Source organism: Cavia porcellus, unplaced genomic scaffold, assembly GCF_034190915.1.
Source record: "Cavia porcellus strain 051 isolate PalLab524CR breed Dunkin Hartley unplaced genomic scaffold, mCavPor4.1 scaffold_2, whole genome shotgun sequence".
NCBI classification, from domain to species: Eukaryota; Metazoa; Chordata; class Mammalia; order Rodentia; family Caviidae; genus Cavia; species Cavia porcellus.
In genome coordinates, this window is record NW_026947485.1 from 87,419,150 (window position 1) to 87,446,904 (window position 27,755).

The 27,755-nt window shown below is 37.2% G+C and overlaps 2 protein-coding genes across 6 annotated transcripts in view; one reads left to right on the top strand and one right to left on the bottom strand.

Moving 5' to 3' along the window:
• Nucleotides 1-17,065, bottom strand: part of Ccdc186 (coiled-coil domain containing 186) — a 46,257-nt gene extending 29,192 nt beyond the window's left edge. The window contains exons 1-3 of one of the 3 annotated variants that reach the window (XM_063244775.1): nucleotides 16,798-17,065; nucleotides 5,732-6,415; nucleotides 704-830 (exon numbers count right to left, since the gene is read on the bottom strand). In XM_063244775.1, coding sequence (XP_063100845.1) covers nucleotides 704-830; nucleotides 5,732-6,381 — 777 coding nt within the window. In that variant the 5' untranslated portion in view covers nucleotides 6,382-6,415; nucleotides 16,798-17,065. Of the gene's footprint in view, nucleotides 1-703; nucleotides 831-5,731; nucleotides 6,416-16,195; nucleotides 16,416-16,797 lie in introns of those variants that run through there. The other 2 variants (XM_063244774.1, XM_063244773.1) reach the window with 2 other exon arrangements.
• Nucleotides 17,066-18,767: 1,702 nt separating this feature from the next.
• Nucleotides 18,768-27,755, top strand: part of Tdrd1 (tudor domain containing 1) — a 41,354-nt gene continuing 32,366 nt past the window's right edge. For all 3 annotated transcript variants that reach the window (XM_063244770.1, XM_063244772.1, XM_063244771.1), the window contains exons 1-2: nucleotides 18,768-18,953; nucleotides 25,465-25,764. In XM_063244770.1, the coding sequence (XP_063100840.1) occupies nucleotides 25,482-25,764 (283 nt within the window). In that variant the 5' untranslated portion in view covers nucleotides 18,768-18,953; nucleotides 25,465-25,481. The remainder of the gene's footprint in view (nucleotides 18,954-25,464; nucleotides 25,765-27,755) is intronic.

Genomic DNA, 27,755 nt, shown 5'->3' on the forward strand with positions numbered 1-27,755 from the left:
GCATTTCTTACAACATAATCACTTGCTTAACTTCTTTTTTTTTTTGGGGGGGGGGGTGTACTGGGACTCAAACTCAGAACTCCCTGCTTCTCAGATAAATGCTGTGTTGCATGCTATGTCCCCAGCCCTAACTTACTTTTACAGCTAAAGTGCCTCTAGTCCTGTCCATAGAAGGAAAACCCAACTCAAAGATAACAGCTCAGCTTTGTTATTAGGACTAAAAATGTTCTTTATTGATCTATCTATTCGCGCTTATTTAAAAAAGAAAGAAAAAGGCTTGGGGAAGTTAGCCAGATACAATTTAAAGTGTAAGACCCAGTATTCATAGTGTAGTTCATAAAAACACTGAGAATGAAACTGCATTATAATGTAAGTGTAACACAAATTCCATGCTGGAAATATACTTTTAGTTAGTTATTGCTTCTTCCCTTGTTTGGTTAAAAATAATCTAGTTGACAATCAAATCAAATCACCTTATTATTTTGAACATTGTAAGTTCTATTATACTTAGAATAGTCACACAAACCATAAAAGTAGGAATTTACATATAAGAAAGTCAGGTTATGATTCCACTTCATAAGAGAATGCTTTAAATAACAAGCAATTCTCTGCATTTAAAACATTTCAGTTGCAGAATTTCAATTTACATATAAATTTTCAGGATTATCTAAAGGATGGTCTTTAAAATTTTTTATCTTTTTACCTGTTTAATTGTGCTCATATGCTGCTTCTCTGTTTCTGTTCTTTTTTTAAGTTCTTCTCTTAAACTGTCTTTTTCTGAACAAATGTCTAGGATGAGTTCTTGATGCTTCTTATTTTCTTTAATTAACCTAAATATAAAAGGGTAGTATGAATAAGACATAACTAAAAATGGAGAAATAGTGAGAAATATAATCTATCTAAAGATTAGCGTACAGATATGTATCATTTTAAGTTAACATCCCTCAATAATCTTTTTACAATAAAATATTTTCACACAAGAACAAAATTTTGGGGCTGGGCTATAGCTCTGTGGTCAAGCACCTGCCTGGCGAGTTCGAGGTCCTGAGTTTGATTCCTGACACTAAAAAGAGGACAAAATTTATACGTTTCTCAGAAAGTGTCCTTGTCATTATGTGACTGTACTTTATTAATGCTAGGATATCTCTAATCCTGTCTAATGAAGAAATGCAGCTCAACTTAAGACATGAACCTAAGCATTTGTTTTGTTTATCCATTCATCAGATATTTTGCAAAACATTCTCTGGCCAATCAGGTATTAACTTTTTCCTAGAAATTTAAAATCAAGAGAAACAGGGTTGCTACTGCTATCTAGTGGGGAGAAATAAGAAATGCTGTCAGGTTTCTTACAATTCACAAGGAAGCCACCAGGGCTACAATTATTTGGCCCAAAATGGCAATAGGGCCAACGGTGAGAAATCCAGCTTTAGATTAAAACCGTCCACCAAATGCTCAGATCTACATAACTAAGAAACAGGTATTGTAGGTTAATAGTAATAGCTACTACCTAACACTTTCTGCACACCTATTATTTGCCAAGTTTAGCCTTAAAAAAGTGTTATTTTACTTAATATTCAAAGTAAGTTTATGAAATTTTCATCATAATTTGTTTTATGAACTTAAAAGTGAAGCCTACAACTTGTTCTAGGTCATACAACTAGTAAGTGGTTGACCTGAGTTCTGAAGTCATAAGCTTAGGCTTTTTGCACTTCTGTTAGAGGATCACACATTCATTCAACACATGATTACTGGGTAGCTACTGTGTACCTTATTATTCTGTATGCAGATAATAGTATGTCAGCAAGCAAATAATCTTTGCCCCTCTTGGAGCTTACATTCTAAGAAAGAAAATTAAAATACACACATGTAAACATGTATGTTACACAGTGATTAAATCCTATTAAAAACATAAAAGAAGAGAAGATGATAGAAAGTAGTCATAAAGGAAGACAAGATGATAGAAAATAGTGACAGGTCTCTCTAAGGAACTGGTACTTGAACACAGGAATTCAGTGAAGAAATAAACATACAAATGTTTGAGAAAGAGGCAAATGCAGCATTCATGTTTATTTAAGCCATTCATGACATAGTGGTTTTAACTTATTTATATGATTAAGATTATAATCAATTTTCCACAGAAAACTTGAGATAAGAATCCTGGCTACAATTCAGAATTAAAGGAGGGGGAAAGAAGAAAAAACACACAAACATTCAAATTGTTTTTGCTTTTGTTGTTGCTGTTTTGTGTACTGCAATGTTGGAGATCAAATCCAAGGCACATCTGCTAGTCAAGCATTCTGCTACTGAGCTACAACCACAGACCAAAGTGATTCTTACATGCCAAATATACATTATTTCCATACCTGTTTCTAAGTAAAAATTTTGGTTGGGACATTGGAAAACATTGATATATTAGAAAATACAAGAATAAAAAAACAATGAATGGTGGTTGTCAGGGGAGATGTTAGTCAAAGGCTACAAATTTTCAGTTCTAAGTTGAATAACTCTTGGAGACTTACTGTAAAATACAGTGATAACAATTAGTAACATATACTTGAAATTTGTTGAAAGTAGATCTTGACACACAAAGTTATCTAATTTAATTGTGCTAATCATTTCACAAAGTATTACATTATCATGGTGTACACCTAAAATATGTACAATTTTGTCCTTAGTAAAGCTGGGACAAAACAAAGGAATGGAAGTACCAAGAAATACATTTGGAAATATATGGATAGGTGAAAATTTCAAAGAAAATGAAACATCTTTTTCATAAAAATTAAATGAAGGTAAAAATTTTAAAAACTGAGTTGTTTCACAGCTGACCTGAATCAACAAAGCATCTCATTTGCAATTGAAAAGGTTATGTATGTAAACGAAGATCAACCTACATTGAAAATAATACATGACCTCTGTAACATCTTAATGTCCCATTAGATAAGTACTGTGCTCAGAGATGAAAAGCCTTTAACAGTTTGGCCAACGTAGCAGAGCTAGCAAAGAGAATGAGGACTATCCCAGCTCCAGGATTCTGTTTAAGAACTCTACATGCTGCCTCTACTCTGAAAGGATGGAACCCCTCTAAAATCAATTTTTTATACACCTAAAATCATTAGATAAATGTAACAATTTTTAACTAGTTGACTTCAAATAACTACACTTATAAAACCTCTAAAGCCAAACAAAAAGGCTCCGGTTTTAGTCTTATATTGACTTGCAAGTGATTCTGAAAACAAGTAACACAATTTATGTGTTTCAGGTTCCTCATTTCTAAAATGGGGATATTACTACTACTACTACTACTACTACTACTACTACTACTACATGGAGATAACAGTACTAATAATAGTATCACACAGAAGATTCCATGAGTTAATACATATAATCTGTCGGGCACATAATTAATAGTGTGTTACTCTCTTATTATTATTAAATATATACCATAAAATTTACAAGAGATATATGAAAATGTTACAGTTCACATCTAAGCAAAATGAAGATACATGAGAGGATATCTCAAGGAGATAATCTAAAATAATAGGTACAGAGAAAAGGGAAATGAGAAAGCTACCTTTTAAAAGTACAAGTGGTAGAAACACTGACAGTTCAAGTATAAAAAAGTACAGTAGACATTTATTCACATAATAGCACTATCCCAATAAGAATATAAATAGGAACATTATTTTGGGATAGTATTAAGAAGGGCATTGGAATCTTGAAGATTTTTTTGTACAACTGTTTCCACGAGCAGCATTATTTAGAATAGTCAAAATGTAGAAGGAACTCAAATGTCCATGAATGAATAAACACAATGTGGCATACACACAGAATGTTACAAAATACTCAACTTTAAACAGTATGGAAATTCTAGTCAAGTGTGGCAACATTTGCCTTTAACACACCCAGCACTCTGGGAGCCCAAGGTAGGAGGATAACAAGGTTCTAGCTCCGTCTGGCAATTTGGTAACTCAGCAAGAGCCACAGTCTCAAAATAAAAAATAAAAAGGGCTGGGGAAATAGCTTAGTGCAAAAGCCCTGGATTTAACTGCAAGTGCTGAAAAAAAAGGGATGGAAACTCCAATACACATTATAATATGGATAAACTGAGTATGCTAGGTGAAATAAAATAAGACTGACAAAAAGACAAACACCATATGATTTAACTTAAATGATGTATCAAGAGTAATCATATTCACAGAAACAGAGAGCAGAATGTATCTGCCAGGAACTGGGTCCTGGGGGAAATAGGGAGTTATAGTTCAATGGGTAGAGTTTCAGATCACAAGGTGAAAAATTCTTTAGGTTGTCTGTATAATGTGAACATATGTTAGTAGTATTGAACTATAAATTTTTTAAAATGATAAAATGGTAAATTTTATGTCCATTTTATCACAACTAAAAATAAGCTAAAATACAGAAAACGGGAGACTGGCCCTAAATATTAAGAAGTTAAAGTTCATTGAGTAAACCAGCTGGCTTGGGGAAAACTGATCCATTGAACAGGATATTCTGGTAGAGTAGAAGCAAGGAGATCATGAGAAGCCAATTCCATATCAAGCAATATTTGGACTGTGGTACACACATTATACACACACTCCCCCCTAATTTAAAGGACAGCTTTTTAAGTATCATATTTTTTTTAAAAAAAGAATCTGTATGTATCAGTATGTATTTAATGAAGAGTAATATTCTATTCCCCTTTCTTAGAGGTTACAAGAGTACCTAAATATATTCATCACTTAGCTATACAAACGTAGAATAAAAATATAGAATGAAATTAAACTACTGTTAAAACGGAAGTGTACAAATTTAAGACATCTAAAAACAGAAGTCTGTGTTATTTACTAGATAATAATCAACTAACCTGTCTGCCTTTAAATTTTAATTTTTTAAACCAATTAATTTATAGTGAGAATTTTAAGGAAACAAACTTTATGCCTTCTAATTTTCTTCTGAATTTCTCTTATTTTTGACAGATAGTGGTACCTCAGTTCATGAACTTAATTTGCTTACAATTATGGAAAAGATTGTCAGGTATGCTTGTGCAGGAAAGATGGCCACTGTGTGTCTGTCACTCAATGTAGTGTTTGCAAACAAAAACAAAATTTGCCAAATGCTTTCATCTGCAAACGAAATTGTTTGAAAACAAGTGCTCCTGAAAACAAGTGCCCTTCTGTATTAGTGATATCAAACCCTTTAGAGACAAGTGTCCAAAATGCAGCCCCAAACTCATTTATCACAAAGTCCCAACACTACAATTAAACCTGAATAGTAAGGTTTTCGTTTAGAAAAAAAAAACTCATACATTAACATCTTTTGTCTTAAAAGAAAAATAACACATGTGCATAAGTTTGCCACCACTGTTCTACAGTCTCATAAAAATAAAGAACATGGCTGAGTATATAGCGTAGCTGGGAAAGCACTTATCAGCATGTACAAGGTGCCCAGTTTAAAACTCAGAATTGTAAAATAATTTTTAAAAAACAAACACTTTGGTCACCACTATAAAATGTTCTAGCTCTTTAATGAACTTACATTATTTATTTATTTTATATTTAAAATATTAAATTACTAAAAGTTGTTCACATTTGTTTAATTATTTAGTAAATATAGTTTTAGCAACTATGTGCACGGTTCTATTACGGAATTAAAAATAGACAAGGTGATATTTTCCTTACAAGAATACAATTTCTAATCCCTATGAAACAGCTACCTAAAGAAACAAGTTTACCTTTTTATAGTATGTTCTTGTTGCAAATACTTATCTTGCACGCACTTTTCAAACAGAACTAATGCATGTTCTCCTTTATTCATTCCATTTGGTACTTGGCGTTCTGCAAACTCAGTAGATAAGAGTTCAGATTCCATTTTTTCCAAATCTTCCGATATTGAAACAGTCTTTATTTTTGAAATAAGTTCCTTGGTGCAGTCTGTATCATACGGACTTTCTGAATAAGCCTTTTGATTAGCAGCCTCTGTAAATGTAGATGACCTTAATTCTGCCAATATTTGTGTTACTGTCTGTTCAGTTTCACTTGTTGACATTTGCTTTGTGAAATCTCCACTGGAAAAGTTAGCTGTTTGTTCAGAATTTTCAGGGCATGTGTCTATTTTAGCACAAGAATCCTCACCTCCACTGTGATCTGGAACATAATTTTCAGAAGCTTCAGTTTGACAGTGTTCATTAGGCTGACATAAGATTTTGTCAAGGTTTAATGACAACAGTTCAGATTCCTTTACTAATTTGGAGCTCTCATCACCAGAAAGTGAGTTACATGAGTCTTCTGTTAACTCAGGTGTTTTTCCAACATGTTTTTCAGAAGAAATGGAGGCTATGTGTTCAATCTCTGACATGCTGACTGGTACCAATTCACTTTCCATTTCTTCAAATCCACTCCTGATTTTTGTTTTACATCTGAGAAATTAAAACATCAAAATTTTTAAAAGTTTTTAAAGCAAGACCATGTAAATCTTTGCATACACTCCATGATACAGATTAACCAAGATCACAAATTTTATCAGTAAGAATACATTTATAAAAGCCTTTGAGAAGAAAGAAAACAGTCAAACCAAGCTGACTATACAAAGTCTGTCTGTCCTTCTCTTCAGTCAGCCAAGTTACTAACTTCTGTTTCAGTCTGGCACTCCCCAATCATCCCTTTAAAGGTATTAGACAAAAAATAATACTTGTAACTTGAAGCATTAGTGCCAAAATATATGTAGAATTCCTTTAGTTCTGTGAGAGGAAAAGATAATAGCAAGATCTATATGAAAAATATTAAGAAAAGGAAAGCAGCAATGAAAAGCACTAGAAGAGAAACCACAAAACAATGTACTTTCATGAGGGTAAAAATTTACTGAGAAAGAAAACTAGACAATAGCAAGACATAGCTACCTATAACTCAGAGGCCTAACTCAGAAATAAAAGGAAATAGAACATGAAGGATTCCAGATAAAAATTAATTTTCATGCAGGCAACATCCGGGAAGTACCATGGTGATTTTCAGACCTCATCAGGAACAAATCAATGCTCAGTGCAAATCAAATGGAGTCCATATGCACCGCCAGGTCAAAAAAAGCGCTATTAAAATTAATTTGATAAGGTTAGAATATATTTTGGTATCATTTACAGAGGTTATGAATTCAATTAATTTATAAAAATTAGCCAACTTTAAATACTACCTTGTGATAAATACAAAATCTTACAATGTTTGACTTGCCAACCTCTTCTGTCAGGTATCAACAAAGCATATGCAAGACAGATGAATTGTGAAAGCTTTATGAAGTTAGATTAAAAAGTAGGCAGACAACTGTTTGGACAAAAAGTAGAACAGACTTCCAAATGAGATATATATTAATGGAAGATCAACAAAATAAAATTTTCACATAACAAAAAGTTCCATGTTTGCATCAGATTATGAAAGAGATTGTGGTAAGAGGATAGAAAAGGGTTAGTTAGAATACTAAGCAGGACTGAGTTTTGTTAGTAAGGACAAATAATAAACTTTAATGCTCATATACTTGATTACATATAATTTCTATCACATAGGTTCTGAAATATTAGTCATATTAAAATCCTTTTTAGAGATAAGAGTATCACTATGCAGTACAGGCTGGCCTCAAACTCACAGCAATCCTCCTGCCTCGGCCTGAGTGCTGGGATTACAGGCATGCACCACTATGCCCAGCTGTCAAATTAAAATCTATAAGCACAGAAATGATGTGATAAAATTAGTATTTGAGGAACATTATTCTAGGAATACAGAAAATTAGAGGAAGGCCAGTTTGTCTGATAAGTATCCCTATCTGTCAATTTAGAAAGTGCTTTCAGGAATCAATCAATGTAGCCCATTGACCTTAGTACTCTGCTTCTCTGCATAACATTTATTTCAAAGCAACTACACAAAAATTATCAATATGTTGTTATCAATAACCAAGCCAAAGCTCACACTAGTGTTAAAGGATTGGTTTAGAAAACACAAATATACACAGTTAAGTAAATAAAAAGTTTCATATGCATGATATATTCTAAAATCTAGTATAAAGTCAAATGAGTTTCAAGCAGGTACACTGAACATTACCTTACCTATAGTAATGCACTTTAATAATTTGTGAATGTGTTACTGATGAACTCTATCAATTAAGAAATCCAAAAATGAAGCAGTTTTAAACATGATTATTCAATGCTATTCCAACAGAATTGGAGACTAAAGCAGTCAGAAAGTAATTGATAGGGGATACAAAAATTTTTAAAGAGAGAATAAGACTATAAAGGCATTGTAACTACCCAGCATACAGTTGAAAAGAACTTTATCAATGACTTTGTGGCTGTGTGCCATGATTTGTCAACAGAAAAACATTAAGCAAATACCAGTTCATTATTCTCTCACTTGAACCCAGGTTCAATCCTAGTCTTTTTTCCTCTTAGAATTCGTCAACTTAGGTTAACTTGAAGCTACAACTAACAGTTGACCTACACAATCATTTTCAGTCTTGTATCCTTGAGTTAGATATCTATTTATCTTCTTCTTAGTGTATGTGTGTCTCTGCATTAAAGTTTCTCTGAGTACAGGCATTTTTCGTGGATGTTTCTCCATAATTTCAAACTCAACAGAGCCAATTCAAAATCATAATTATAGTTTTATAATTACATACCTCCAACTAATCTTTTCTACTTTTTTCCCCTAATTTTTTGGTCAATGGTACCATTTTTCTTAGTCATCTGACTCCTTCCTTGAATTTGTCCTCATGTTCTCTTAACAATTTCAGATCTGCATTTCTATCATTAACATCCCCATCCCAGAACATATCCAGGCCTCTGGTCACATCAAATAAGGAACATCTAACTGCTGATTTGTCAATTTTCCTCCATCTCCTATTTCCCTGCCTACAACTCCAAATAAAGGAACAAAGGTAATACAAACACAGGTTACTTGGGATAGCCTAGGGGTGAGAAAGCATCAGATCAAGTGACAGGCTGCCCAATCCAGAGAAGAGGGTTAAAGTTTGAAGATACTGGCTCTGCAAAACACAGGGGACCTGCTTTTGTTAAAAAAAAAAAAAAAAAAAAAAAAAAAAACAACAACAGGGGCTGGGGATTTAGCTCAGCGGCATAAGCACCTGCCCTGCAAGCAGGTAGTCATGAGTTCGATCCCCGGTACTGATAAAAAGGAAAAAAACCAACAACAACAAAATCACATTCTTGAAGGTTGTCTTCAGTGGCAAAAGGACCCAGGAACTACAACTGGCCCTATAACGTCCACACACATCAAAGGTCACCATCAAATGCAGCCAGAACCAGAATGAGGCCAAGGGTTTCTTTCCTCTTTAAAAGATTGAGATAAAAGCTCTGCCTCTGCAGGCTGGCTGGCTTCCCCCAATTAGGCTGGGCTTGGAAGACAAAGGGGCTGAACCAGTCTCAATCAGATTACACCTCTTCAGGCTAAGGGGTTAGTAATTTCAATTTTCTTCAAGAACGTGATTTTATTGTTATTTTTTTAAATGACAGGAACCTATCCTAATTCCCATGATCATCAAAAGTAATGTACATGCTATATAACATCAGACCATATGGGAGTGCACTTCAGAAGAAAGGTGACAGGCTGGGAATGTTTCATGCAGTGTTTAATGAGACTTCTCAATAGAGACTCATTTAAAAATTAAAGCCTGATCTATGCAACAATGCCCTGTCTCAAAGGCAGGGAAAAACAAGACTCATTTTTTTAGAAAAATAGAGCTGAAGAATGTCAGAGTGTTTGCCTAGCACTTGTGAGATCTTGAATGTGATCACTAGCAGCACAATAAATAACCTTTTCATTTGTATCCCCAAGTTGAGATTGTTCAGTAACAGTTACAGTTGTACTACTTTTCCACTCTTATCTAACACATTCCTACAATTCTAGTGCTTCACTATCATTTACGAGTTTTACATTCATCCAAACAATCTACCATGTTACTTCCATCTGAAATATTTTCTCTTCCAGCTATCTAGATACTAATGTTTGACTGCATGATTGACTCTAAAGTCACGTTTCTTCAAATTTTCCCTCATCACACCATCAAAAATGACATGTAAAATTAAAACATACTGTATTTATATTCAGCAAGCAGATAGTGCCTTTCACACAATATATCTGAACAGGCAGTCTTCCACTTTTTAAATGACTTCTGTTCTTTCAAAAGGAACCTCACTCTGAACTGAATCAAAATCCTTAAGTATCAAGCAATGTGGTGGTAATAATAGATAAATCTGACATATAGATTTGCTACTGCATTTATACTCACTGCAAAAATGTTCAGTAAATCCAGTGAGACTTACTGGGTTTACATAACGATCTGGGGTCCAAACAGCACTTAGTAGGTAACAGTAAGATTTAATAATTTGGAAGACAGCCCAGAACAATAAAAATTTATCTTATATCCTGCTCAATATTTTTCTGGGGGGAAGGGTGACTATCCTACTTTATTACCTAAGTTTAGAATGTCTTGTAAATTAAGAAAGGCTACATCTAACCTCAAAAGTTAAGTATTTTCTGTATCTATCAGTAATATGCTCATGATCCTTGAAAAAGTCATCATGTAAACTGGCATTTGATAACCACTTGGAGCTTGCAAACTTAATTTTCTCACACTCAAATTTGTACTGACAGAAGATCAAAAAAAAAAAAAAAAAAGGAGTTAAAGGTACCTACCTATCTATCTATCTCTAAAGGCTTAAAAACCACTCAACAATGGTAGCAGACAAAAACAAACCAAAAATAAATAAATAACATGACATAAAAGAGACTTTGGTTATGTCCACAATTAACTAGGAAAAAATAGCTTAGTGTTCTGGCAGGCAATGTTAATAATGCAGACTAACTTGGATGCTATCCAGGTTTTTCTCTTTGGGGAGGGAAGTTGTCACGGAAACTAAACATTCATTTATTAAATTTAGAAATGCTTGTACAAATCAAACTCATTCACAGATATATGTACTAACTACCAATTACAAATATACATGTAGATATCATAATATGTTGCTTTTTCAAAGTAAAAAGACTTTAACTTTTAATAATTTAATCATTAGGAGAAATACTGTATTTTAAAACGTTAGTCACAAAATTGCTCTTAATTCAAGCATTTATTTTCCTTACAGTTGTTTCTGACACAGTACTACAGGACCAATTCACACTTCAAAACTTTCAGTACGTGAGAACTGGTTTCGCTCTTGCTGGAGCTCATCAGCTGTAGGCAACTGGTCAAGGAACATTTTTCATTTGCTTTAAAGTCAAACATTACTCCTTTTGGATTTTGTTTCTTAATGAAGGAAACTTTTTCTATAAAATCATTTCTATGCAAAAACTATATAAGTGGAAGCAATGCTTTTAACAGTTTTTAGTTACATTGTTTTTCCTAATTAGCAATATATATGATCAGAAAATGCGGGCTTACTTAAAAAAAAATCACAAATAAAATCAATCCAATCTACAGATATTTAGTAACAGACTATCAAACAAACAAGGCTCATACAAAGGTATCAAATTAGAAACAATCCCCAAAATGCATATTAATTCATTCACTAAATACGTACTGATCATGTTTTGCAAGGCTTTATCATCATCATTATTATTACTGGCACCAGGGATCGAACTCAAGACTTCACACTTGCCAGGCTGGTGCTTATGCTGCTGAGCTAAACCCCCAGCCCTTCACAGGCTTTATTTTAGGTGGTGGGAGCATTGCAGTGGATAAAACAGACAGCCCTCATAGTATGGATGTGTGGTGCAATAGATTAACAGACAAAGCACTATGTTAAATATTATTGGTCATGTTTTGCTGCCAATAAATACTAAAACACTATAGGTCACAGAGCATATATTTTAACATTATATTAGTTTAATATCTGATAGTGTTCCATGAGAGACTATATAGGGAAAAAAAAAACAGGTGGAGTTTTTTTTTTTTTTTTTTTTTTTTTTTTATTTGGAGGCGTAACCAAAAATTTAACTCAGGGCCTCATGCTTGCCAGGCCACAGAGCTATGTCTCCAGCCCCTTCTTTTCTTTTTCATTTTTTGTTTTGTTTTTTTGTTTGGGGGTCTAGTGTTTTTAAGTCCAGTAGAAAAACCTTAGTTAGTTCAACATAATATTTTACACAACAAACCACAGATTTTAAATTCTAAACTGTATCATTCAGGTCCCCCAAATAACACAACTATATATTTCTCAAATAACATGCATTATGCTAAGCAAACTGAGCCTGTGAGATCACTCTTGTTCTCCAAAATAAAGGTTTAGTGTCCTCCTAGGAAAAGCAGCACATCAAAAGGATTTTTACACATTCCCCAGATACATTTTGGTTTTTTTTAAAGTTTTTTTTTTATTTAAAGATTAAACAAAACAGAAAATAGGTAGAAATAGTACATACATTCAGAGAAAAAAAAAAAGAGTAAGAAATCATTACTTGATGTTGTCGTTTTACAAATAGTTGTTCAAGGCCCAGATACATTTTGAAAGCAGCATACACAAAAGAATAACTCTAATAAGATTCTTTTTGAGTTTTATTTTGTGCTTTTAAGACAGGGTCCCACTATGTAGTTCAGGCTTGTCTTGAACTCACTATGTAGGCAGGCTGGCCTTGAACTCAGGGCAATCATTCTGCCTCAGCCTCCAGATTGCTGGGATTACAGGCATGTGCCACCACACTCAGCTTCTAATAAGATTCTGATATGGCAATTAGAGTCAGAAGCAAGTAGCTCAGCAGCTCACACCTGCAGCCTGAACACTTAGGGAAGCTGAGGTAGGAATATCACAATTCAAGCCCAGCTTGGGTAGCTTAGTAAGACTTTTGTCTCAAAATTTAAAAATATAAATAAAAAGGGCTGGGCATGTTAGGGAGAAAAAGCCAGAAGCAAAAACCAAATTTTAAAAAATCATCCTATCTAGTATCATCTGCTCAGAACCTCCAAATAACTTAGTTTTATAATTTAAAAAACATTTTTGGATAAAGATTTTTAAAATAAACTATAACAAAAAAAAAAGAACCTATAGAACACAAATTTCTTGTTTCTCATGATGAAAATACCTGACACAGAAATTTCATATATGGTGAATTTAGACCAATCGAATTCAACTTTTAAAAGATAAAAACTGAGCTATTTCAAAGAACTCTAGATCTGTAACAGGAAGAAATAACTTTTAAAGTACAGTAGTCACACTTTAAGCTTTGGGGTAAATTTTAACTTTAACTTACTGCATTTCCTTTGTGTGCAAAGGGCATTTTAAAAGTTGTCTTCAGTTTAGTGCTCTAAGAAGTGTTATGCAAGGCCAAAGTCCCTGTGAGGGTTTTTTAGCTTTGCATGTAAGACTCAGGTCAGGGTGGATTTTATAGTATATGCATTATATTTCATACACACAGAGAGGAATTTTTAAAAGGCTCAGCACGATAGATGCTTAGGAACTTGGAACAGCTACTAATTCCTGTGACAACAGAAAAAAGAAATTAAGGGTCATCAAGAGTCCAGGAAAAACAAAAGCCATATATATCATTATAAAGTTATACCATTTATGTCATATTACTGGATTGGTATACTAGACCATGCAATTTTACATATCTCTAATAACTTTTTAAAATATTATGACAGAGTTATTACTATAGGATTTTAAGTTGAAGATATATGTAAAGTTCTCACTTGCACTTTAATGAACTTAAGAAAATACCGAAAGTATTTTCAGTAATTTTCTTCTAAATCTGGAAACTAAAAGAAGGATAAAATGAAAAGATAAAAGATAAAATGAAAAAAAAAAAGTTTTAAGTTTGTTTTACACTAAAGAGTTTTGGCTAATATTCATAATTTGAAGCCATTTTTAACCTAGGTTTGGTTAACCTGATGTGAGAGTTTCAAAAAAAGTTAAATTATTCATTAGTACCTACTATGTAATGATATAGTAGATGCTTTATGGATGAACTGTTTTAATAACAGACAAATGCCGTCTGACATCCTATTACCCCTTTATTCCACTTTTTTTGGCTTACTTTTTATCTCAAAAGTCTTAACATCAGTAGTTGAGAAAATTCAAAGAAGTATTTAAAAAAGAAGATGGTTTGTAGATTTTTTAAATATTTTGACCTCACTGCTGCCCCTAAAATGAATACTAAATACAACATTCATAATATAGTAAGCCTACTGACGTCTAGAAGACATTAAAATTGGCTTTACTTAAAAGACAAAATAAAAGAGCAGGGCATTTCAGGGCATGCCTATAATCCCAGTGCTCAAAAGGCTGACACAGGAGGAGCACTGTGAAGTTCAAGGCCAGCCTAGAATACACCAACACTGTCTCAAAAGGCCGGTCTCAAAAAAGTTTTATTGAAAGAAAAACCCAGAACTTCATGTTAAGGAGTTTTTAATTTGAAACTGTTAGATGACTTTGGGAAGCTAGGACATACATTACTTACCATCTTACAAAGGGAAAAATGGTTTTCGCAATTTCTAACTATGGCCATTTTCATGCTTAAAGAGCTGAATATACTGCATTGTTGACAATGTCGGCATGTAGCTATAAATGCATGGTTACAAAATGAATATACTAAATTATAATCAGCTATGTTGTCACCGTACAGCATCAAAGGACTGCTTTTTATGAAGGAACTAAAAGATTCAAGAGTGATCACTGTGCCGCGTGCCACTCTACTTAATTACCTGAAAATAAATATTCTGAAATGCAAATGACATCTATGGAATCTCTGTTTAAAAGAAGTCTTAAATCTACACGCAGTTATCTGAATTAAATGAAAAAAATACATAACCCAAGTATCTTCTGGGAGATTCTTCACTAATTAAACCTATGATGCTATAAAATGGATTTTTAGTTAAGAGTGGGAGCACTTGCTTGAGGAAAGTCCTGGGTTCAATCCCCAGCAGAGTGAGAGTGACAAGGAAGAAGCAAACTGTGATTACACTCAAGTGATTACAGCAACAGGCATTAAGTCTAACGAGGGGGGATTTTAATAATACAACATTTAAGAACTACTTGATATTTCACTGAATTTCAGATAACATAAAAAGAAAAAAACGGGTCAATCATTACTGTTTTTTAGTCTGGGTAATGAATTAAAAACTAAAATGTGCGGAGCTGCATAGTGAAGAGCACACTTTAAGCACAAAAATACTTCAGTTTTATTATCAATGTCCATTCAACCTTCATCTTTCCCACAAGCTCAACATTGCAAATAATAATTGGGAATTAATAATTGAGAAAGCCACACTCACAGCTAACATACCTAAACATTTATAGCAGATTAAATTTTCTTGTAATGACCACCAGCACCTCTCTTGAGACACTGTTCCACTGACGGACTACACATTTCCCTTAGAAAAGCACCCTGCCTTATCATTTGGGAAGAAATAAAAATGCTGGGCGTCAAAGGAACATCACTCACACGCAGGAAAACTGCGAAGGACCTGGTCCCTTGCAACATTTCTACTGTACTCTTCTATCAGTCAAAGAAGACTCTGAGATCTCACAAGCATCCTAAGGAAATAAAGATGCGATTACTCGCTGAAGTTGCTTAAACTGTTAACAGCTGAGCGATAATTACACCTGCACTGCTCCCCCAGGAACGCTACTTGGGAATCATTCACACAATTGATGGAGATACAATTTGAAATTCCTTCTTTACCACGAAGGTTTATGAAATGCCTCGATGTTCTCGTTTAAAAAAAAAAAGTAACAAAAACAGAATAGTACCGCTCTTATCCAGACCCTAAAGAATCATTTCCAACCTAAGAGCACATCATGAAAGTGTTTGGAAGGAGATTAAAAAGTCGCCACAGCATTAAACAGAGTCAACTTCGAAACAAAAAGTGAAATAGGTGACCGAGTCTATCGAATGTCCCCGTGCAGGCGGAGCTGAGCAGCGATGCCCAGCTGCAGCCCAGGCAATCGGCCCAAACGCGGTCGCTAAGCTCAGCTCTCGAGACACAGCCCCGAGGCCCCGCGCCGCGGCCGTAGGCGAGACGCGCGGGGACGAAGGGGCTCCAGAGCTCGTTCCCCAGCGTTTGTGCTAAGCCCCCCTCCCCCCTCACCGAGAGAACCCGGAGGGGACGCAGGCAGGAAGCTCGTCCCCGCCCTGGGGCAGCCGAGCGGCGCGAGAGGTCCCAGCCCAGCCGCCACGCCTCGCTAGTCCGCGGTGGGGGCCCCGAAGGCACTCACCGCACTTCTCCAAGCCTCAGGCCGCACCTTAACGGGACCTCTGGCACACTGGCTAGAGGGTCAACTTCTCCTTGGCGGGGACCGCCAGACCACGAGTGGGCGGAAAAGACAGCGGCGAGGATACAGACAATTCCCTGGCTCTCTCCACCGACGCCTCTCGCCAAAACCCCCTCTGAGCTGACACATCAACAAAGATGGCGGCGCCGCCGAAGGCGGCCCGGCTACAGCTGAGGGGGCGGGATTTCCTGGGTAAACCAATCATCGCGGTGCAGAAGGCGTGACGCAACGCACCTGGGTAACCTGTCCGCAGTGGGCGGGGCCAGCGTCTGGCGGCCTCAGGCTTCCCAGCCTCGGGGAGAATCGGCTGGCGCTACGCCTAGCTGGGCGCCACCGCCCCCGCGACCTGGTGCGCCAGCTCTGTCCCCAGTCCAGTCCGGCCGCTTACGCCTCTCCCGATCCAAGTGGCTGGTTTCTTTCAGTAGGGCGCGCCCACTGGATAGATTGCTTCCTCACCCGTTGGTCCACCCTCTTGTGAGTCAAGGGCATAAAATAATAAAACAATTCGAAACCAGCTTTCCGGCACTGAGGCGCAGAAGTCTCACCTGGTGGAGGTGGGCGGAGTCAGCAGGTGCAGCCTGCCTACTGTCCCTTCCACAGTTCATCTCCACGGGTCCTCAGGCAGCAAGTGCCATTGTTTACTAATAAACTGCTGTCGCCTCATCTCCTACGAAGGTCTCCGGGCTGGGGATCCCAGCACTTTGCAAGGCCCTAAGAGGGGTGCTAAATAGCGTTGCCAGGATCAGCCCGCAGAACGAAGGCGAGCAGCTGCTGCCTGTGGAGACTGCAAGTTTTCGACCAGTGAAGCGACGTTGTTTAGTTTGCGACCTCTTAGAGCTTCGGAGTGGAAATAATTAGGATGCGTCAAAAGTTTGTGAAGTAAAATAGTACTTGTTCTGTGCATTTCTTTTCATATTAATTGCTAGGGGGAAAAAACCACAACGCCCTCTAATTCTTTTGTTCTCTTTAAGAATTGGCATCTCCCACCTCAGATGAAGATGCTGTGTTAAAAAACGCACTTTAGAAATTAGACTGTTTGTGACAGTAAAGAAATGATTTGGCTTTAAGATAACAACCAAACATTCCTAATGAGGTATATTACTACAAGGACAAAAAGTGATAAACTTTACTTTCTTTTAGTTTCACTACTCATTTGCCAGTAATGAATATTATTTCAGAAACATTTCTCAGTTTACAATTGACATTAAGCATATAAATGTCTTTGGGAACCAAGTTTTCCACTATAAAAAAAAAAAAGAAAACATAAAACTGAAAAAGTAAAGGTACTACCATCCTGTATCTGAATTTATAAATATCAGAATAAGCTCATGGTACTTTTTTTAATTAAGAGGCTCAGGGCTGGGGGTGTAGCTCGATGGTAGAGTTCTTGCCTTAACGTTATAAGAACTCAGGCTTGATTTCCAGCATGGGGAGAGGCAAGCAATCATTCTACCCATTAAAAGGCCTATGATGACCACCTGAGGCACCCCCTTCTCTCCTGACTATATCTATCATTTTCCACCTACAGTTATCTGGACTGAAAAGTTAGGAGATCTGATTGCAAGTTTGGAGCAAGAAATGTATACTATATCCTAGGACGTGTCTATGCACCCTACTCAGATGTGGGCTTCACATAATGGCTTCCTTCCAAAGTATTTGCTATGAAAGGGAGGTAACTACAGGAATCATTTCTAGCAATTAATACCTCAGCAAGATGACCAGGTCCAACATCGTCATAAAACAAGTGCATAGGTTGTACGTTTGGCATACAACAAAAATGGCACTTTACCTCCTCTTTCCAATACCGCATAACTCTATTCCTACGTTAGTACGCCATTAGGCAAGTTTCAATAATGGAGCATCCCACAAAAAGCCTAACCAGGCCGGTTGGGGTGATGCACACTGATAATCTCAGCACTCGAGAGGCTGAGGCAAGAGGGTCATTCCAAGTTCGAGGCCCACCTGGGCTACCAGGTGAGTTCAAGTCCAGCCTGAACAGTGTAGTGAAACCCTACCTCAAAAAGGAAAAAAAAAAAAAAAAAAAAAAAAACAACAACAACAACAACAAAAAAAAAAAAAAAAACCCGAGGGGTACTCCTGGGAACTGTCTGGCCAGCAAACAAGGAAAACCTGAGAAACTAGTGCTTCCAACATGAGCCTGAGGAGAGAGACATGCTAAGAAAATGGAAGGTGGGAGCCTGGATGGGATCCCACCTCAGAAAAGATACAAAGTGGGGGTGAGGGTGTGGACCTGGATAATTTCTGAGTGAATATAAACTTTAGTTTCCAGAACCAGCAGAAACAGTGGATGACTTTGGGAAAGCCCTGAAAGACTTTTAAGTGGCTCAAGCGACTCAGATTACTTTTACAAAGCAAAGACGGCGTCTTTGCATTCAAAACGTGCCCACGGAGCTCCCACTGACTACAAGAGAAGCGAACACAGTTTCCCTGCCTATGCCACCCGTCCCGCGCAAGCGCGCTGCAAGTCTCCCTGAGGGCTGGGACGGCGAGGGCTCACGTGGGCGCAGACTGCGCAGGCGCAGCGCGGGACCCTACAGGCCCAGATGGGCATTTGAAGCGAAGCAAGAGAGGCAAGAGGTCGGGAGGGAACCTGGATCGCCGGGCTCCTGGTCCTGACAGTCGCTGCCACCACTAGCCTTCGGAGACTGGTGGGGCCTGCGGCACTTCCACCTCTTTCCAGGTCTGGGTCCCCAGCATCGGAGCAGGGAGGGGGTACCCTGAGGGCTCAGAGGCCTCGGGCGTTGGCTGCCGGGCGTTGGGCCCTGGACGTTGAGAGTGGGCGTTGAAGTTGGGCCCTGAACGCTTGCGAAGCCAGGAAGTGGAGAAAAGATGGACCGGCCGAGGAGACCTTGGAGCGCAGGCTGGAGAGGACAGGTCTAGGACAGGGAGTTTTAGGATGGATGGATTCTGTATTGGTTGGAGGGGGGAAAGATGGAGTAAGAGGGGTGTAGGCAAGCAGGGCCCCTGCAGTGGGTTTGGAAATAGCACTACTTGTTTGTGGGTTCAGTGCTTTCGTGTAACTCAGCAGCTCAGCTAGAGTGGAAGCAATATTAACGCCTTTCCTCTTAATACCACCTAAGGGAGGTGAGGAAGGTGCACAGCTGAGTTCACTTAGACATGAGTGGGCGCTGGGTCACTTAAGGAGTGTTTTGAGGTGTGTCTGCTGTGTGCCTGCTGTGTGCTTTTGAGTTGGCTTTTCGGTGACCCCTGCTATGTTTGCCCTGTGATGCCTCTGCAGTTAGAGCACGTGCTTTTAGTTCCCTTGGTGGGATACCAGGGTATTGCAGAATTGCACAGCTAGGGGATCTGACCTGGATTTTCTTCTCAGCTGAGAAAAGTGGGGGTGGAGTGGGGTTGGGGTTAACAAGTTATTCAGTTTCCCAATTTCCTTCATTCTGGGGAATAAATAAATACTGTAATACTTAAAGTATATGCATTTTAAATATGCACAGTAGTTCCTTGTCAGAGGAAAACTTTTTTTTTTTTTTTTTTTGCATGAGTGTGTGTAAAAATAAGGGGCAGGAGATAGCATGCTCAGTCATGCTCAAGGCCCTGGGTTGGATCCCTAGTACTGAGGTGGAGAGGAGGGGCTGGGCTTTGGAGATTTTTTTTTTCTATACCAATGTTTGAATGAGAGTCTCACCTGAGCCCGGCAAGTGCTTCATTGCTGAACTACGTCCCCAGTCCTTATAAATTTTACTTTGAGATGAAGTCTGGCTAAATTGCTTGAGTTCTTATCTCTTCTACGCCTCATTTTTATCAGTAGTACCAGAGAAATTAGTGATTCCAAATCATGAGAACATAAGGGTCCTTTTAACAAAGAACTTTGGAGACCATTCAAACCAGCCTCTTCCTTAGATAAGGATTCTGAAATGATAAAATACAGTATTATTAATCACTAGTAGATATAAAAATATTGGATCATGTATGAAAGGAATTGCTTTATTTAAAACTGCTGTTAGCTTGTAACTCTTGTAGCAATAACTGGCACCCCGCCATACGTATCTCTCTATGGGTTTCAAAAGTCTGCAGCCTGTGGTGGGAAGATAGTATTCCACAGGGGGTCCCACTTGAGATCTAAGTATGCTAGGTGGTTAACATAGGGTAATGTTAAGTACATACACGGTACATGCGATATATGTGAAGTCTTACAAATGCTTTTAAATGTTACAATTTGAACTTAAAAGCCTCTTTGTGTCGTGTTTGTGGAGCTTACACATAAATCTATGTATGTGTTAAAATTCATAGAACTCAGCTGAGCTTAGTGGCACACACCTAATTGCAGCTACTTGGGGAAGGCTGAGTCAGGAGGATTACAAGTTAGACACCAGACTGAACAATGTAGTGAGACACTGGTTCAAAAAACAAACCGGGAATGTAGCTCAGAGGTAAATTGCTTGCCTAGCAAGCATGAGCCAAATACCACTTTAAAAAATTATAGAACTGTAAATAAAAAGTGTCAGGTTAGTGGTCTGATGAATTAAAAAATTAAGTTTCAGAAGATGTTAGGAGACAGAGAATTTTACTTGAACTCACAGCAAGCTTGCTGCTTTCTTTAAAAGCCAGTTTGAAGTTAGGAATAGAGAACAGTGACTTTACTGTTTACTGGCCATGAGGCCACATCTCAAATTTTGCCCTCACTTTTGAGTGATATATGTGGAGGGTCTCTGACTGACTAAAGTCTAGAATTGCGCAAGATTTAGAAGGCATTGTATCACTAGGTGAAAGACCTGAAGGAAAGAGAATACCCTGGTGTCTCATAATTGAAAAGTGGTCACAGGCAGCAACAGGTTCAGTTGGTTCATACACACACACACACACACACACACACACACACACAGTCCATTAGCTGTCCCCAAATAAAGTTAGCAGCATTTAGTTTTAAAATAAGTCTGAATATGTGTTTGCATGGACATCATAATGGAAGTTTCTAAATACATTGAGGCAGTAAAGTACGTTTCAATTTAAACCAGTCCACCACAGGTGGATGTTCTTTTAAGCTTAAATTCTATTTATTTTCTGCTCTAAGGCTGTTTCACAGTGAGTTTAAGATTAATTTTATTAAGGTCAAATATATTTACAGAGTTTTGAATTTGGGAAGTTGGGAAGGCATGAGGTGTTACCCTTAAGTTTTGGTAAATATGACATAATCTGACTCTCCGTTTAAGACTGCTTATACCTTTTCATCAGTAAGCTTTATTTTCCCTCTCCAGGTTGTCATGAAAACATAAGTTTTTATCCTTCAAATTTATTTTGAATGCCTCATTTTACAAAACACCATACTGGTTGCTGTGAGAAGACAAGGGTTTTTTAAATTTTAAAGTAAGACATGATTCACATGTTCTAGCATCTTGAAGTCATTTAGAAGACAAACCTGTCTCTAGGTCGCAGTGATGCAAGGTGTGAGGAGCTGCCTGGATTAACTAGCAGCCTCCTATATCAGGACAAGTTATGAAAAGCTGGCTCCAGAGTCACTGTTTTGAGAAGCCTGTGACTGTACTGTAATGTTATGGTTTAGCTATTACTATGGTCCCTTTACTTGGGTTAGAATTAAATATGTTTTTTAGAAAAAGGAACTTATTCTATAAAAGCAGTTTATCCTAGATACAATTTGTACTGTGAAAAAGACTGAAAATTAATTCCTGAACATTCATCTCTAGAATACATGTTATTTAAAATTTAGTGAATTTTTGTTCATTTTAACATGTATGTAATTTTTGCAATTACAATTATATTGAATATACAATTTTCTTATGATTTTTTCATTTACATTTTAACATTTTATAATTTGTTTAGAAGCTAGTATTCCAAATGATAGTTTAGTACTTTTTCTAGTAGAGTATCATACCTCTTTGACTTTTTAAATAACATTTATACATCCAGTTGTACAAGCAGTATGTTTTTGTTTGGATTATTTTAATGAAATTTTAGAAGCAGTTACCAAGTCAATGGAGAATACTTTTAGGAACACACACAGTTTCCCAGAAAAAAATACACATTCTTAATTTTATCTCAGTAATGATAGGTATTTTAAATTTTACCCGTTCTAGGAAGTAAATAATAGATAATTATTTCAGCTTGAATTTTTAAAAAATTTACACCAAGAGTTATAAGAGGGTTAAAGGACCCCACCAGCGAAATCTGACCCTTTTCCTTAAGAAATGGTGGCACTTTCTTAGGAGTTGCACTCAGAAGAACTTTGACTATGGGCAGTATTATAACTAATGATGGTTGGCAAGTCTGAGGCTAAACATGGCATTTGGGTCAGTGAAGCACAGTCTCTGCTATGGTACCCTGATGTCTTTACTATTTGTTGTGGAGAGCTGCTGAGGTGGAGGTTGGCAAACTCTTTGGGACTAGAGCAGGGCCAGCCCAGCAGGTGTCTGTCCTTGGTGATCCTGACTGTTAACTTCTGCGTAGATACCTCTGAGAATGTTTCACTTTCACTGTTCCTAGCAAAACACTGAGACCTGCACTTTTGACTCTGACATGCATTCCCCCCCTTTAACTGTGTATGAATAAAGATATAGACTATGCTGGGTGGTTCTGCCTCTCCATGAGATGAAATGGGTTCATTAACAATATAGGAATCCAAGCAGCCAAATTGGTAAATTTGGAATTTTATTGGCTGAGCTCTGCTACCACCCATGGACCCCTGTTTCAGAGTCCAAACCAGTGGCACTGAACTGGAAAGTTAGAGTTTTTAAAACAAAACCACAAAAAGACATCCTGTTGGAAACAATTTAGCTAGAATCTTACATTAATTTTTAGTTGACACCTGTATCCTGCTTCTATGTTGAGCAGGTTTATTTTTCTCTTGTGGGTGCAGCTCATTCTGCTTTTCTCCTGGGACTTGTACCCTAAGTAGTCTTTCACTCTTGTGGGTCAAATACAGGGCACAAGATGACGTTAGTTATGCCAAGCTACAAACAGAGAGGTCAGGTCCCACCTAATCCCAGCTTTCCTTTTAGATTTTTCTTAATCTCCAGTTGCCCTTTCAGGCCTGCTGGCTGCACAGATGGTGGCAATTTATCCTGTGCCTGCAAAGATCAAATTTGTCATCTTTGGGGTGATACTTTCTGCTCTATTAAAATCATTTTCATAAAGTCTTAATTGTTTTTGTAGTCATGTTTGCTGTCATCACCTTTTCGATATTTTGCCACTTTGAAACTTCACATAAATGTAAATATAAATATTGAAATATGGATAGGGCCTATATGATATTTACGCTTTTGGAGTTAATGTGTTCTCTTTAGTATATGCTCAGTGGAAAGGTGAATATTGTATTGATCCCTCTTAGATCAATTTTATTGTTACAAAAACACTCCATATCGCTGCTTGTTTCCTGTTTTATTAGTTTGTGTTCAAGGCCAGTGTGTCTTTGTCATTGTAGATTGAATTTCTCATCCAGTTTTGCTTCCTTCATATCAAAGTGACACTATTATGACTCAGATTTCTGGCTGCTAATCTGTTTCTGTTTTTCCTTAAGTGTGTTTCTTTTATCCGTATAAAGTGTGTGTATATGTGTGTATATTTTGTCTCAACATTTTCTACCTTGAGATCTATTTGATCTGCTGTTTTCACCTTAATTTTGGTTATTAGCATAGCATCTGTTTTAGTTTTATTTTCAACCTGTGTAATTTTTATCTTATATGTCCATTTTGTGTATACATCTGACTGGATGTTTGTAATTGAGACAAACCCAGGGCTCACTTGGGCTTGGTTTTGTCATTTTGATGTTGTCTGTGTGCCGTGTTTTCAATTGAGGCATTATGATTCTATTCTGGTAATTACTCTAGTATTGTAATGCAAAGTAGTTCTTGTACAGAGGTAGAGTTACTCAGTGCTCAGTTCCTCCCCACCACCACCACCGTCAAGGTTATTTACTTTTCGAATGTGACATGTCAGCCGCCCCCTCCTCCAATTATGCACACTATTGTGGTTCTCAACCTGTTCCTTCAAATGAGGCAGGCCTGTTGGTACAGGTGTACTTCCTTAGCAGCTGCTGGGTGTCCTGCCATACTTGCCAGCCTGGAGATTTTCTGTTAGGAATCTTCCCAGGATCTGGGCCCGTGAGTGCTGCACCTTTGAGGGTGCCTGTGTGTTTCTTTATAAATTTTATTTTTATGTATTGTTACTGGATTAGGATATACCTAATTTCTGAAACAGGAAATAAGATGGAAGTTGTGTGAGAGTAAGAGCAAAAATTTATTTTTTTGTTCAAGACCATGTTAACAATTTATGCATTATTTATTACTCAGCTCTCATTAACCTTTTTATCCTTTGAGTAGGGAGAATAGGTAGAAATTTTGCCTCCAATTTACAGATAAAATCAGTTACTAGTTCAAATGATTTCCCCCAGGACAGGAAATTTGTTATTCTGCAAGAACTACCATCGTTTCTGAATAAAGTTTCTTGGGACACTTTGAAACAAATTAAACATGAAAGCATGCAGATCATTAAAGGGAATAAGCACAAGCTGTAAACTAAGGAAATTCAGCTGGAGGTTATCAAAATGGTGTTTGAGAAAACCATGGAGGATAGGGATCAGCTGAGATGAATTGTCAGCGATGGGCAGGAAAGTGAAGGCATTGTGGGTAGAGGTTTAGTGTTTTCAAGGACTTGGCGTAGCATGAAAGTAGAAGATAGAATGGTTCTGAGAGGGTAGAAAGGTAAGTGATGGCCTGATTTTTTTTTTTTTTCCAACACAGGGTGTCACATGACAGAGGGCCAGTAGTTCATGGCAGGGGGAAAAGGCAAAAGCAGAGGGACAGGGACAGGGAGGAAGGGAGGGCGTGTGCACAGAAGAGCCTGAGTCAAACAACAGCTTCTATTTCACAATAAGATGTAGGTTTTCAATGGGAAGTCCTTTTTTAAAACATGAAAGACCTCTTCATTTCTGGTGCTTCACAAGCTCTTAAGTGCAAGCACTAGTGTGGAACTCGGAGATTACTTTTTAAATGTCTTTTGTTGGTTTGTTGTTGAATTCTTTTAACCTTGAAGCTTGTACTTATACAGAGAGAATTTTTCTCTTGTGCCTTTAGGCCAGGTTTTAATGTCAGAGTTAAATGTACTTTGGAATAGTTTATGGAAATTACCTTTTACATAAATACTTGAAATAAGTCACCTCCCTGCCTGCAGTTTTACTTTTGTAATCTTAAGTTGCTTCTTAAATATATTTCTTTCCTTAGACTTACCACTTAATATAATGTCAAGAAACTTGGAAGCATCTACTTGTCAAATGACAGAGCCATTTAATTTTGAAAAAAATGAAGTCAAGCCTCCATCACACGATTCTTTAAGAACTACTGGAGGACATCAAAATCATCCTAATTTCAGGTTGAAAAATCCAGAGAACGAAAATGAAAACAATTTTTTGCTTTGTGAGAAGACCAGACAGTATTTAGCTAGTCAGGAAGACAATTCGCTGTCTTCAAATACTGGTGGCATCAATGGTGAAGTGGTTGGACCCAAAGAAAATAGAAAGACAGGTGAGTGTAAACCACTGGCCATCAATGTTAGAGGGAGGGCGTTACTTCTGGGGATTGAACCCAACGCTTTTGTATTGAGCTGCGTAACTTGCCTGTTTTTCATTTTTTTTTTTTTAAATTTAAGAAGAAACCGTCTTCTTAAGTCACTGAATTATCTAGGCTGGGTTTTAACTTGCCATCCTCCTGCTTCAGCCTCCAGGAATAAGGGATAAGAAGCATGCACTGTCACACTGTTTTAAACTTTCTTTCTTTGTGTGTGTGTCTTTTTGAGACAGGGTCTCACTATGCAGCTCAGGCTGGCCTTGAGCTCACTTTATAGCCCAAGCTGGTCTTAAATTTGATCCTCTTATCTCAGCCTCCCAAGTGCTGGGATTACAGGAGTTCACCACACCTGACTCTACTTCTTGATTCTGATAATTTCTCTGACTGATCACAAGAAAGTATGTTAATAATATATACACAGTATAAAAATACAGTGAATTCTTAAATGTTTAAAAAACTTATTACGGCAAAAGGCACATCATCATTAATTCCCATCAGAATACTTCCCATTGCTTCAAATGCACTTATCCCAACATTCTTGCCTCTTTCTGAAACAGTTCTGGAAGTCCTTTTTCATGAATGTCTTTAGTTGCCCTATCACAACCACCTTGCTATCTTGAATCACCTCAAAATACGTTTCATGGCCATATTGGCTTCCAAGAAGAGCCAGAAGTCACTGTGTGGCGCTGTGCATAAGGTGGATGTGGACAGCCTTTTACCACCTGCCTTTCCACTGGATGACACTCAGCAGCAGCAGTCACTGTATTTTTGATCACCCCACCTAAAGACAACAAAGAGGGCTTCCAGCACTGCTTCACAGAGTGGGAAGTACGAAGGGAAGAGTGTGTTTAGAAGCCATAAGGAGAGCACATTGAGGGAGACTGACTGCAATTTGTTTCTTACCAACATTTCACTCTATTTTGATTACACATTGTGACTACACATCAGTGGGCTAATAACTGAAACAGCCAGTGACTACCTTACAACATTTGCATTTAGTTATTAGAAGGAAAAAGAAACTACAAGCAATTGTCTTTGGCTTGATTAACCACAGAAAAGATTCCGCAGAGGAGAATGACCACGATGAGCATTTTTCCTCCTGAAGAGAACCGGATTAGGAATGTAAAAAGGAAGTACATTGGCTTTTTTGTGGGTGTTCTAAAGGCTGTATTTTAAAATAGCGCATAAATTGTATGCAAGTAAGGACTCAGATAAGATATTAACTGGTTTCTTTTGATATAATTATTCTCTTTGTTCTAATTCTAATATTCTTTTAAAGGAGTGCAGGATCTGGTAGAACTTAGCCTCTTTGAAGGTATATGACATACGATCTTTTACTATTATGTTGCTATAATTCTCAAAGTATGACTCTTGGACCTCTGGACTTCCTTGGGAATTCAGTCATTTTCTTGAAGATAGTAAAACATTTTTCACCATTTTTCCCATGCTGACTTTACATTGAGTGAAAAAGCAAGGATGGGTCAGCTGCATTAGCTTTATATTCTAGCTCAGTTTAAGGCCAGGGCACATTCCTGGGCTAATGGTCATTGATTTCATTGCTGTGAGCCTGCAGTCAAATAAAACCCAGAAGTGCCAATTTCACTTAACAATTTCTTCAATTAAACTGTAAAGAATATTTTTATTAAACTTTGACCCTTATACACAGATATTTTTCTTGTTTTGTGTAATGAAGCACACAAAACTATGAAACCTTCCAACGTATGAAACGTATGAATGTGACTGAGTTACCAACTTTTTTCTTGAAACGTTCTTTTTGTTTGACAAATTTTGATTTTTTTGGACTTGGATATTTACCAAGCATTTTCTAAAGAGTTAGCTAAACTAGCTTGTTACTTTAAGAACATCCTGACAGTACTTCATTGCCAACGACAAAATTTGAACTTTTAAGCAAAGCAGGGTTGTAGGAAAGTTGTGTCTGCCATTCTGAG